The sequence below is a fragment of the Dipodomys ordii genome, unplaced genomic scaffold (assembly GCF_000151885.1).
Source record: "Dipodomys ordii isolate 6190 unplaced genomic scaffold, Dord_2.0 Scaffold154, whole genome shotgun sequence".
Classification (NCBI taxonomy): Eukaryota; Metazoa; Chordata; class Mammalia; order Rodentia; family Heteromyidae; genus Dipodomys; species Dipodomys ordii.
This window is the reverse complement of record NW_012267370.1, coordinates 1,851,911-1,864,813: the sequence shown is the minus strand read 5'-3', so window position 1 is coordinate 1,864,813 and position 12,903 is coordinate 1,851,911. Positions and strand designations below refer to the sequence as shown.

The following is a 12,903-nucleotide window of genomic DNA, read 5'->3' as shown; positions in this document are numbered from 1 at the left end:
AGGACTCAGAAGAGGTGGGAGTCAGGAACAGGGGGGCTGTTTATGCTGTTGGAACTGCCTTTCATTCTTCCCTTTGCCACCAGGGTGCTAGCTGGTTCCTGGAGCAGCGTCTGTCTTCACTCCTATCCACCTTTTGCCACTGGCTTCCAATCTGTAAGGCTGTGGCTACATCCAGGCCCAGCCAGGCTGATGACATACCTTGCCTCCAGTGCTATTTTATCCTATTCTTGGAAATGGGACTTGACTGATCCTGAGTCCCTTGGATGGATAGTCCCTCACTCAGGAGGTCTTAACTAGAGGGCAGATGGGTCCCAGCTAAGAGAAGACGCTGACTCCAGGGTTGTCAGAGAGTGTGAGCTAGCTGGATACTTCATTCTCTCCTAAGCCATCTCTCCACCCTGGAAAACTTCTATGGTAGGTACAGTCAGTCATTGTGGCTGTCATGGCTACTATACTTCTTCCTCATCCTGTTTTTTTTCTTTAATATCTTTGTGTTTCTCCTGTCTAAGAAAGGCTTTTGGGGGTAATGAATGGTAAAGTGTGTTCAGTGATAGTGCCTGAGCCAGCCCTAGGAGAAAAGGCAAGGGTTGGTGTCGTTGCTCTCATATTTGGGGTCTGGGCTGCAGGGTTGGTGGATGTGATGTTTTTCATCTTTGTATTTATCTGTCCAGTCTCCCCCTCCATCCCCCGCCATCTCCCTTCCTCCTTGTCTAAAGAGGAGGTGATTTCAGGTCCAAGACTACTGAGACTTCCCTTTTTGATATACTTCTTAAGGTAATGGCTATAAGAAGCTTCAGGTCTATAAGTTTTCTGAGATAGATCCCTTTGGGGAGGAAGGGTTGTGTGGTATCCTAGGAAGAGCTGGCAAATCTGATTGCCATTCCATTGGTTTTTAACTGTATGCTCTTGGCAACTTAGTTAATCTTTCTGTACTGCTATTTCTTTATCTGTAAATTGGGGGCAATAACAGCTCCTACAAATAAGGATGGAGTGAGGATTAAATCAGATAATGTATATAAAATATTTAGTGCCTGGCATACCTTAAATCTTCAGCCCCTATTGAGTTTGGGTATTTTTGTTTTGTGTGTGTGTGTGTGCACGTGTGTGTGTGCACGCGCACGTGTGTACGTGGGCTGGTATTGGGGCTTGAACTCAGGCAGTGAATGGTATCCCTGAGCTTTTTTTGCTCAAGTCTAATACTATACAAATTGAACCACAGCTCTCCTCATTTTTGCTGGTTAATTGGAGATAGGAGTCTGACAGACTTTCCTGACTGGGATGGCTTTGAACCATAATTCTCAGATCTCAGCCTCCTGAATAGTTAGGATTACAGGTGTGAGCCACTGGCCCCTATCTGAGTTTGGGTGTTTTGTTAATAGAGTAGTGATCAAGCACTTTGCCAATTGATGCCACATGTGGCACTGATTGCATTTAATCCAGGCCATAATTCATGAGGAAGAGGTGGTCATCTTCCCTGTTTTACAGATAATCTATAACTCAAGGAGCTGAGAGAATCTCCTCAGTGGTATAGTACTTGCCCAGCATGCATAAGACTGTGGGTTTGGTGCCCAATAATCCTTCCCAAGGAGAATCTGCAACTCAGAGGAATGACTTGCCCAAGGTCATACAATCAGAATTTTGGACACTAGGATTGAATTTGAAATACGGAATCCTGGGTCTATATCAACTCAGGAATAGGAACATGTTAAAGTACTAGATCCTACAGAGAGTTTCTTTTCTTTCCCAAGCTAGGGTTAGAAGGATCTCCCCCCCCCATCCTCTTTCTTCCTCATTTTCTTTACTAGTATTTTCGTCCTCCCCACCTTTTCATTTGTTCCAAGTATCTCCAAAGCCCCCACTGCCCTTCTCACCTTCCTCAGTCTTCTTTGAGATGGTTTCCTAGTCCCCGCATAACCCTAGAGAGTGAAGGGCCTTTATAAAGTGACCTCTCAAAACTGTGGCAAGCAGAATGTTGTAGCATAGTACAGTTTTGATAGTGGATGGTCAGACTCCTTTGAGCCATCTAAAAGGATGCATTTGGGCTAATAACTGCCACTGAAGTGCCTGCCAATTACTGACCGCTTGCTATGCAGCAGACCTTGTCTCAGATGCTTGGAGAATTTCTCTCTAATCCGTACAATAACCTAGCCAGTTAAGAATGGTTATTCCCTTTCTCAGGTGAGAAAACTGAAGCTCAGCTGGTTTAAGTGGCTCAATAGAATCACATATCTAAAATGGTAGAGTTAGGACTTGAACCTAGATCTGTCTTAGCTGTTTTCATATCATTCTGCCTATGAGCTTGACGTAGTTGATATTATAAAGCTAATATACATGATGTGATGACAAACAATGTAAAATACCATGTTATTATGGACTCTGTTGACAGCTAACTTGTTCAGAGCAAGCTACCTACAGTGGATAACACTTGAGCAGCACCGTAAGAATAGGCTGGAGGGTCCATTGTAAGTAGAGAAGACAGTCATAGTAATGACCCTTTCTGGTTGAGATCTGACCAGCACCAGGTTTAAGCCTTCAAATGAGACACACATTGTCTCATATGATCTTTCAACAATTCCATAGACACAGATATTAGGATTTTTTTTGTTTTGTTTTGTGTGTGTGTGTATTGGTCCTGGGGCCTGAACTCGGCCTGGGCGCTGTCCCTGAGCTTTTATGCTCAAGGATAGCTCTCTACCACTTGAGCCACAGCTACACTTCTGGCATTTTTTGGAGTTAATTGGAGATGAGAGTTCTATTTTCCTGCCCAGGCAACCTTCAAACTGTAACCCTCAGATCTCAGCCACCTGAGTAGCTAAAATTACAGGTGTGGTCCACCAGCACCTGAATGATATTATTTTTGAAATATTTTATTTATTTTAATTATTAATTTGTATATCTTTTTGTTCTAATTTCTATGACAACAAAAGACAGGTGCTGGTGTCCCACGCCTGTAACCCTAGCTACTCAGGAGGCTAAAATCTGAGGATCATTGTTTGAAGCCAGCCCCAGCAGAAAAGTCCCTGTGGGACTCTTATCTCCAATAAATGACTCAAAATACCCAGAAGTGGCTCTGTGGCTCAAGTAGTAGAGTATTAGCCTTGAGCACAAAGAGGCTCAGGAGCAGTGCACAGGCCCTGAGTTCAATCCCTAGAAGTGGCACAGTAGAACTTTGGTTAGAGAGTTGAAGTTCTAGAAGTTGGTCACAAAGCTGACTAAGAGCATCAGGAATCCTGGATCTGGAAGAAGAACCTGAAATAGGACAGGTGCTCTTTTGCCCACTATAGCCTCAATGCCTAGGAACACAGAACATATTAGATATGCATGATACACAGACCTGATATAGCCAGTACCATATCTAGAAGATGCTTGATATATAGGCGTTGATCACATGACTACTGGGTAAGAGCACCTGGAGAAGTCTCCCAGCAACCAGGCTTTGTGTAGCAGCCTCAAGTCCTTCTAGCACCCCCTAGACTCCCTGCTGGGCCCTCTGTGTTCCAGAGCAGAACAATGTGATTGCAAAGGTAGGGCCTCACCTTATTTTCCTCCCTGTAAATCTTAGCCACTGCTGCTCACCTGTGGCTCTGACATTTGACAAGCAGCTTCCTCTTCCCTTCCTCCTGCACCTTGTCTATCTGGCCTGTTACCACTTCATCCATGGGTCCCTAGAAGGCCAAATTCCCCAGAACTACCTTTCTAGGCCTCAGCCTGGCACAGCTGGGCTCATCTGTGTTTCCTCTGGGGCAGTGGGCAGATACTATTCATTTCTATCTACTAAAATATTTCTCTCCCATCTTTCTCAGTTTTCTCCATTTCATTTCTCATCTTATCTCTGGTGTCTTCCTGCCCCTTCAGCCTTTGCTGTCTCCCTGTTCTCTCTTTCCTCTCTCCTTGCAATCTCAACCCCGCACCTTCCCTCCCCTATTTCTCTGTCCCTTCAGCCATTACTTTAGCCTTTTGCATTCTTCATGCCCCTTGCATGTTCTTCCCCACTTGCAAGAATGGCATTTATTCATGTTTAGGGGCAGAGATGAGTCTAGCATAATAAACCAATCAATGCAAAAGTTGTGGCCATGGTCTGTAATAACAGACAGATCCTTGACTGCATTCAGTCCCTGGCCTCAGACCTGTTTCCTTTCTTCACCCCTGACTTCCTGAGCAGTCCATTTACCCCATCTGCCTAGCTCTGTGCCATTCACTATTTTGTTCTATTTCTCCTCAATGGAGTGGGGACTTCCTGTTTACTACTTTGCCTACAAATTCAAGTGTCTCACATCTGTGCCCATCACTGGCTCAGTGTCCTGACCTTGCTTTATTTGAATTAGCTTTGTCTCTTCTTATGAATGCTAAGTTCTCAAGGCCAAAGAATGTTCTTGGTTCATATCTGTACCCCCAGGATTCCATGCAGGTGGCACATATTAAACACACAAAAACACTTATTGAATGAGTAAGCCAAAATTGGAGAATTAACAGCCTGGTGTTGATTTGTTCTAACAACTATACTTGCCTCCTTCTGGAAAGAGTAACCACATTGTTGGGTGTTTTTATTTTCCCTCAAAGAGAAATGAGGGTAGGTACCCTATTTGTCAGCAACTGTCATGTATGCCACAAATATATGTCCTGCATTATTATATGTACTTAGGATCCTTTTATAAACAAAATAGCCCTGTGAAAGTGGCATATTGTATATTTAGGATCCCACTCTCCCAGGATGAAGGGTTTGAGTACTGGGAATTGAGGGAGAGAACTCAGATTCCTTGCAAGATGTTCTTCATCATTGAAGGGGAAGAGGGGGTGGGGCGGAAGCTGCCTGGGAAGTGATTTCAGCCCTGGTTCCCTAAGCCAACTTCCTGTCGCTTTCTTGCTATAGGAGAAACGCCCCTGTCAGTAGGCCGCACTCATGGCATGTGGCCAAGCTGCTGGAGGGATGCCCTGAAGTGGCCACCACCATGCATTTCCCTTCTGAAGCCTTCAGCTTATCCTGGCATTCTGGTTGCAACGCAAGGTGAGTCTAGGATCCTCCTGTCCAGGTGGGTAAAAGGACAATACTTACTTATTTGGGACCCTATTGAATTCTTTAGATATGAGTATAATGAAAAATGACATGGGAGTCCAGAATGCCCAGATCCTTGTCTGAGTGTGCTGGTCTCTGTGATTTGGGGCTTATCACTTTCTTTCTTGTTGATTTTTTTTTGTCAGTTGTGGAGTTTGAAGTCAGGGGCAGGGCACTGTCCCTGAGCTCTTTTTGCTCAAAGCTAGCATTCTACCACTTTGAGCCACAGCACCACTTTCAATTTTTCTGGTGGTTAATTGGAAATAAGAGTCTCATGGTCTTTCCTGCTCAGGCTTTGAACCTCAGTCCTCAGATCACTTCCTGCTGAGTAGCTAGGATTGCAAGTGTGAGCCTGGGTTTTGATGTTTTTGTGTTTTTTTTAAAGTACCTCTCTTGGGTTGTAAGACACCAAACAGACCTCCTTCTCATCCTGTTTCTTTTTGTTCTTGTTGTTGTTGTCCATTTTGTTTTTGTTGGTACCATGGTTCGAACTGAGAGCTCTGAGCTCTCTCAGATGCTTGTTCAGACTGCTTTTCACTCTGTCACTTGAGTCAAACCTCTAGCCTAGCTTTTTGATGGTTATTTTGGAGGTAAGTCTCATGGACTTTTCTGCCCAGACTGATAACAAACTACAATCTTCCAGATCTCAGCCCAATCAAACTACAATCTTCCAGATCTCACCCCTCTGAATAGCTAGGATTACAGGCATGAGCCATCAGCACTCCATTTCTTATCCTATTTCATTAGCTGCTTGTTTTCAGTCCCTTTCCCTAATTCCTTGATTTTTCTTCTCATTTAGTGTGAAATAACCACAGAGTTCCATTCTGGTGGGCTTTTGCATCTTTAGTGACTCCTTAGGGACCCCATTAAATATACATCATTCACTTTGAAGAATCAAAACCCCCAAATGGAGACCTTTCCAAATAACAGGTTCTACCAAAAAGAAAGATCACTCAATTCAAGGACCTTGCTGGTGTGTGTTGTTGATACAACTATCCAAAGGTCAGACAATGCTTGTGCTGGGAGAGGGGCAATTCTGGAGCTTTAAGTCAGAGCCTGGGCACTGTCCTTGAGCTTTTATGCTCATGGCAAACACTCTACCACTTTAGCCACAGCTCCACAGCCCACAGCTTTTTGCTGATTAATTGGGAATTTTACTCTCTTGAACTTTCTGTGAAGATTGGCCTTGAACTGTGATCTTCAGATCTCAGCCTCCTAAGTACCTAGGATTACAGGCATGAGCCATCAGCACCCAGCAGACAGTTTTGTGATGTGCTCAGTACTGGCCACCACACTGTCCTCAGCTGTCTTTCTCCTTCCATAACCAGCTCTTCCCTCTCCAAGGGTACTTGGTGAAATAAAGGGAGGAGTCTTGGTGACTTTATTTGGCATTGAAACCCAGAGGCTTGGGGCAGAGGCAATTATGCTTTAGAAGAATACACAGAAACACACACTGAGCTTGGCTTCTGTTTGAGTGGGGGTGTAGTTTCTTCAGCAGGAAGGGTAGAAGGGCGGGTAGCATGTTTCCTTGCCAACAAGAACCTGATGAATTCGTAGCCTCTTGCACAGTGAGAAGAGTGGCTTGGGAGTGAGGCAGGGAGCAAAGAATTAAGAAAAGCTGACCAGAGAGTCCTGTGGGCTATTTGTCACAGCTCAGCTATGGATTTCTGGGCTATGGCCTTCTTGAGAGCAGCCTGCAACCTCTGGAGTTCTAGTCAAAGGGAATTACTGACATGACTTGGCTCTGTAGGGCTACATGTATGGGAAATAGTACTTAGCATTCAAGATTGCATTTGATCCTTGGTCTCCCTAGTTGGCTTTGCTGTGGGGGATGGGGGAGGCATGGATCGGCAGAGGCTACTATACTATCAACACTAACAATAGAAAGGACATTGATAACTAGTACAACCATCAAGACAGCTGCCACTGCTATGTAGTAAAACCTTGTTCAGTGCTTGGCTTATGACAAGGGCTCTGCACAGCAGTCCTCTTACAGACATATTATCGTTATTTCCATTCAAAGAATGGTCTCTTCAAGAAATGAGAACAAGAGATTTTAGATGTACTGTTTGTAGTTATTTCTTTTCTTTCTTTGATTTCCTTTGGTTTATTCCCTGTTGTCTCTGTTTTTTTTTTTTAAATTTCTGTACCCTCTGTCTGGTGTATAAGTTTGTCTGATTAGGAGAAGGAAAGAGGAATTACAGAAAATGTGGGACCAAGAACGAACCAGTGCAACAGTGATACTCACTAGACACTATGTTGGAAATGAGCTTTACAATTGTGTCGGGAATGGGGTGGGGGGAAGGAAAGAGGGAGAAAATGAGGGAGGGAGTGACACTTCAAAAAGAAATATACTCGTTACCTGACTTAAGCAACTATAACACCTCTGTATATTACCTTTACAATAAAATTTAAATTAAAAAGAAAAAGAAAGAAAGAAGGAAGGAAGGAAGGAAGGAAGGAAGGAAGGAAAAGATGGTCTCAGAGAAGAGCTAAGACACTAAATTCAGAAAGCCTGATTTCCAACTGGAGCTCTGCTTCTTCAGTAGCTTAGTGAACATGTCTGTTTACCTAACCTCTCTAAATTTTGGTATTCTCAGTTATTAAGTAGAGATAATAATTTTCTCATGTGGGCTTAAAATGGAATATTGTGAAGTGCCTGGTAAATGGTAGGTTCTCAACTAATACCTATGTTATCATCAACAAAAGAATGGGAGGGGCTGGAGATGTAACTCAGTGGTAGAGCAATTGCCTAGCATGTGCAATACCCTGGGTTTCATCTCCAGCACTGAAAAAAAAAGAATGGAATGAAATATGAAGTGGTGATGGGATGGGACAAAAGAGAAAACTAGAGGAGAGAAGAATAGAATAGAATAGAATAATATGAGGACCACCTAAATTTCCAGCTTGGGCCTTTAGTTAAAAACTTGGGAAAATCACCTGTTCACGGTCACTTCCCTTTGCTTTGTTGATATCAGTGATTCTCAAAGGTGAGGTCTCTGGGTCAACAGACCCACCAACACCTGGAAAAATTTTAGTAGTGCAAATTCTACCTGGACCTGAAACTCTAGGATGAGGCCCAGTGGCCTGTGTTGTAATGAGTCTCCCACATGATTGTGAAGCAGACTCAAATTTGAGAGTCATTCATTTCTGAAATGGCCTGGCTAAAATTGAATCAACATCATAAAAACCCCTTACCAATGAAGACACCCAGTAGCTGTTTCTCATAGCAGAGAATCACATGCTCCAGTGACAGCCCAGAAGCAAGATCAGATTTGTTGATGGTAAAGAAATAGTGCATAGTTCCCATAGCATTTGCCCACTTTTAGTCTTTGGATTGTTTTCCCATTCTTCTTCCATATGTCATCTTGTCCTCCATTTTGCCATATCCTTATGGTGGCCAATGACCAACTCTTCCCTATTTCTCTTTCTTCCTTTCTGTTTCAATGCCCTTGCATTTGTGATATGGGTAGCTTTGGGTTGTCCTGACTTTTCACATGTCAACGTAGGCCAAGGTGAGAAAGGGATAAATGGCTTGACTAACTAATGGATTTGCCCTGTATCTTGCAGTGACGTGTGTGTGCAGTGGTGTCCCCTGTCCCGGCACTGTAGCACTGAGAAGAGCAGCTCCATTGGCAGCATGGAGAGCCTAGAACAACCAGGCCAAGCCTCCTATGAGGGCCACCTTTTACCCATTGACCAGAACATGTACCCTAACCAGCGAGATTCAGCTTACAGCTCCTTCTCGGCCAGCTCAAATGCCTCTGACTGTGCTCTTTCTATCAGGCCAGAGGAGCCAGTCTCTGCAGACTGTATCACGCAAAGCCCAGGACCAAGTAAGGCTCCTAATGACCGATCCAATGTGTCTGAGACCTCAGGAAGTAGCCAACGCACCAATGGGGGCCACCTGACTCCCAGTTCTCAGCTGTCATCCCGCCCACAGGAAGGTCACCACTCAGGGTCTTCCAAAGTGGTGAGAGGTCCACCACAACCTCCAGTGAGGCGGGATAGCCTTCAGGCTTCCAGAGCCCAACTCTTCAATGGAGAGCAGCGCAGGGCTTCTGAGCCTGTAGACTCCTTGCTGCTGAAGGAGAAAGCAAGCTTAGAGACAGTACTGTCCCCAAGGAACCCTAACCAATTCCACTGCCTCAGCAGGCAAGATCAAGTGACAGGTGAAGGCCATCAGAACTGTGAGCTCAGCCAGACTCCTGAATCTAGTGAGCAGGACTCTGAGCATCTATTGATGGAGGCTTCTCCAAAAGCCTGTGACCAAACTTCAAGCAGAGATCTCAGCCTGCGCAATGAGAGGTCAGCAGAACTTGCTGACACCTCTCCCTTGAGGGGCCTACCAAACCTTACAGGACTCACAGGGCATCGCCACAGTGCCCCTGAACAGCTTCTGGCAGCCCACCTGCAGCATGTACACTTTGATCCCAGGGGCAGCAAGGGGACAGAGCTAGCAACTGAGCAGGATGAGCATAAGTGGACTCTGTCCCCTTTGCACAGCAGCCAAAAAGGGAAAAACGGTCCATGTGGCTCAATAGGAGAAGCCTATGACCAGCCCAGTAAAGAAAGAAAGACAAAGCCAATGGATGATAAGCCTTTGGATTCAGAACCCCAGAGCCAAAGCAGTTCTCCACATGGAGAGGCTGATGGACATGTTCCAGAAAGAGATTTCTTGGACCCCAGCAGAAGAGGCAATGGAATGGCCAGCCAGCAGCTCTCTGCCTCTGGCTCTCTCACTCAACAAACCAGAGACTGCTTTTCAACCACTAAAGGAGCTGGTAGCATCAGGGCAAGTGAAGAAACGGACAATGAGCCCAAGGAGAGTGGGAGAACAGGAGGTAAGAAGAGTGGAGCTCACCGTGGCCGCTCAATCCAGAACCGGAGGAAGAGTGAGCGTTTTGCTACCAACCTTAGGAATGAAATTCAGAGGAGGAAAGCCCAGCTCCAGAAAAGCAAGAGCCCCTTGTCACAGTTGTGTGACACTAAGGAGCCAGTGGAAGAGACCCAGGAGCCACCACAAAGTCCTCCACTCCCTGCCTCTAACTCATCTCTTCTATCTTCATATAAAAAACCTCCTAGTCCTAGAGAGAAACTCTTCAACAGAAGCATGATGCTCAAGGCTAGATCTTCAGAATGCCTCAGCCAAGCCCCTGAGAGGCACGAGTCTAGGCTAAGCTTAGAGGAACAAGTAAGCCCTGGTCAGAGGCCTGGCCAGTCCTCCTCGGGCCTGAACACCTGGTGGAAAGCAACTGACTTATCTCCCTCAGACTCCGAGAAAGCAAGTGCTCACTGTGGGGTCCGTAGTGGTCAGTGGAGATGGTCTCCAGAGCATAACTCACAGGCACATGTGGCACTCGCCATGGAAGGCCCTTCCAGCCCAAGAGACAACAAAGAATTGAAGGTTACTACTGCCCAAGCTGGGGAGGAAGCCATCCTTCTGCCCTTTGCAGACAGAAGAAATTTCTTTGAAGAGAGTAGCAAATCCTTATCTACATCTCATTTGCCAGGTTTAACCACTCATGGGAACAAGACTTTTACTCAGAGACCCAAACCTTTAGATCAAAACTTCCAGTCAATGAGCTCCAGCTACAGGGAATTGAGGCGCCATCCCATGGACCAATCATATCATCCCACAGATCAACCATATCATGCCACAGACCAATCATATCATTCCATGTCATCTCTTCAGTCAGAAACTCCTGCATACTCAGAATGCTTTGCAAGCAAAAGTCTAGAAAATACAGTGTGTTGCAAGCCACTGTGCTGTGGTGATTTTGATTACCACAGGACCTGTTCCTACTCCTGCAGTGTCCAGGGAGCTGTTGTTCATGACCCTTGCATTTATTGTTCTGGAGAACTATGTCCTGCCTTGCTAAAGAGAAATATGATGCCTAACTGCTACAATTGCAGGTGCCACCACCACCAGTGCATTCGGTGTGCATCTTGCTATCATAATTCTCAGCACAGTACCCATGAGGATGGCAGCTTGCCACCTGGCAATGCTTGGAAGCCCCGGAAGCCAGCAGTGCAGGTGAGCACATGGATCTTGGGAGGGAAGTGAGCTTCATTATTCTCTATGTAAGGAGCAAGGTAGGCCAATCATTTGAAAATATAATAATTACACTTGCGTAATATGAGGTGGGCATGAGTGGCTCATGCCACAAGGTAGTGGCTTAGTAAACTTGGGTCTGACACTCATCCACTGAGTGCAATATACTTGTGCATCTTTAGAGCTAGACAAAAGTAATTTTGACTCCTTCAATTGAAAAGAACTCTTGAGGAGCTGGTGGTTCATGCCTGCAATCCTAGCTACTCAGGAGGCTGAGATCTGAGGATCATGATTTGAAGCCAGCCCAGACAGGAAATACCATGGGACTCTTATTTCCAATTAACCAGCTAAAAGCTAGAAATGGAGTTGTGGCTCAAGTGGTAGAATGCCCGTTGCCTCATTTCTTTCCCATTGCATCTGTAGTGACTCTCTGAGGCTGTTGTGGTCAAAACGTAATTAATTCCTGTGCCAGATGTTTGAAACCCCTCAATATATATTCTTGGGGAAAAAGGAACTTAGGAAATAAGTAAAGAAGCTCTTCTATGGGGAAAAAAATTGAGAGCTGGCTTGCCAGGAAGTGCTGGCCCAGTGAATGACTGGAAAAGAACATAAGTGTATATTCTACAACTTGGTAAGGACTAAATTTATACAAGTGTTTTCATCAAAATTCGACAGATGTGTACCTCATAGTTGTGCATATCATGGGAAGCAAAGTTTGCTCAAAAACTTGCCCAAAAACTCTAAGCGAATATTAGCCATTATTTACTATGTATGATGAGTTGTTACTAAAGGCCAGTTATGTACCAACTTAAAGTTTTCAGCATATAAATTTTAAATATATTTTGTTATACTTATCTCTAAGGTTTCACAGTTTCTGATGCTATTATAATAATTTTTTTCTTAATGTAAAGTTAAAATTCTTTGTTACTATTATGTAGAAATATAGTTGAACTGCCTTTACTGGCTTTATGTCTTGCAAATTTGTTATTGTTTGTGAATTAAATCTAGTAGTCTTTCAATAGGTTATAAACATTTTTTTCATAGGCAATCATGGCATCTAGGAATTAAAATTTTTTTGAGGTGTTGAAGATTGAGTTCAGGGCCTTCTGCCTGTTAGGCAAGTACTCTACCACTTGAGCCATTCCCTCTAGTCCTTTGGTTTTTATTTTGTTTTTGACAGGTTCTCACTAACTTTGTCTGAAGCTGGCCTTGAACTTTTGATCATACTGTTTCCATCTCCCAAATAGCTGGGATTATAAGCCTGCTCTACTATACTTGGCTTTAGAAGGAATTTTATATCTTGCATTCCATTTTTTATGCCATTACCTTGGGTAGATAGAGGCCCAAATGTACTATCTAGGACCTCTAATACCAAGTTCAGAAGAAGTGGCAGGCAGCAGACATTACTTTGTTCTTAAATTTTTTACTACTAAGTTTGATGTTAGCTATAGGGTTTTTTGTTTGTGTCCTTTACTAGATTGAGTAAATACTCTTTTATTAGTTTCAAAAGATTTGTCTATTCAAATAACTATATAGGAAAAATGACATGGTCTCTTTTTGTCTGTTCATATGGTGAATTATATTGATTGGTTCTTGAAATGAACAACATATTAAGCATTGCCAAGATAAATGCCATTTGATCAAAATGTATTGTCCTTTTTAATGTCACTAGATTTGATTTGTTAATATTTTGTTGAGGATTTTTGTGTCTGTGATGTTCAGGGTTTTTAGTCTGTAGTTTATTGTAAAAACTTCATCCCATTTTATATCTAGAAAATACTGACTTTAAAGAATG

At 43.9% G+C, this 12,903-nt stretch overlaps 1 protein-coding gene across 1 annotated transcript in view; it reads left to right on the top strand.

Annotated features, from left to right (window-relative positions):
* Window positions 1-12,903, top strand: part of Shroom4 (shroom family member 4) — a 158,543-nt gene that overhangs the window by 111,484 nt on the left and 34,156 nt on the right. Inside the window, exons 7-8 of the mRNA XM_013032354.1 lie at window positions 4,871-5,005; window positions 8,624-11,090. Of these exons, the coding sequence (XP_012887808.1) occupies window positions 4,871-5,005; window positions 8,624-11,090 (2,602 nt within the window). The remainder of the gene's footprint in view (window positions 1-4,870; window positions 5,006-8,623; window positions 11,091-12,903) is intronic.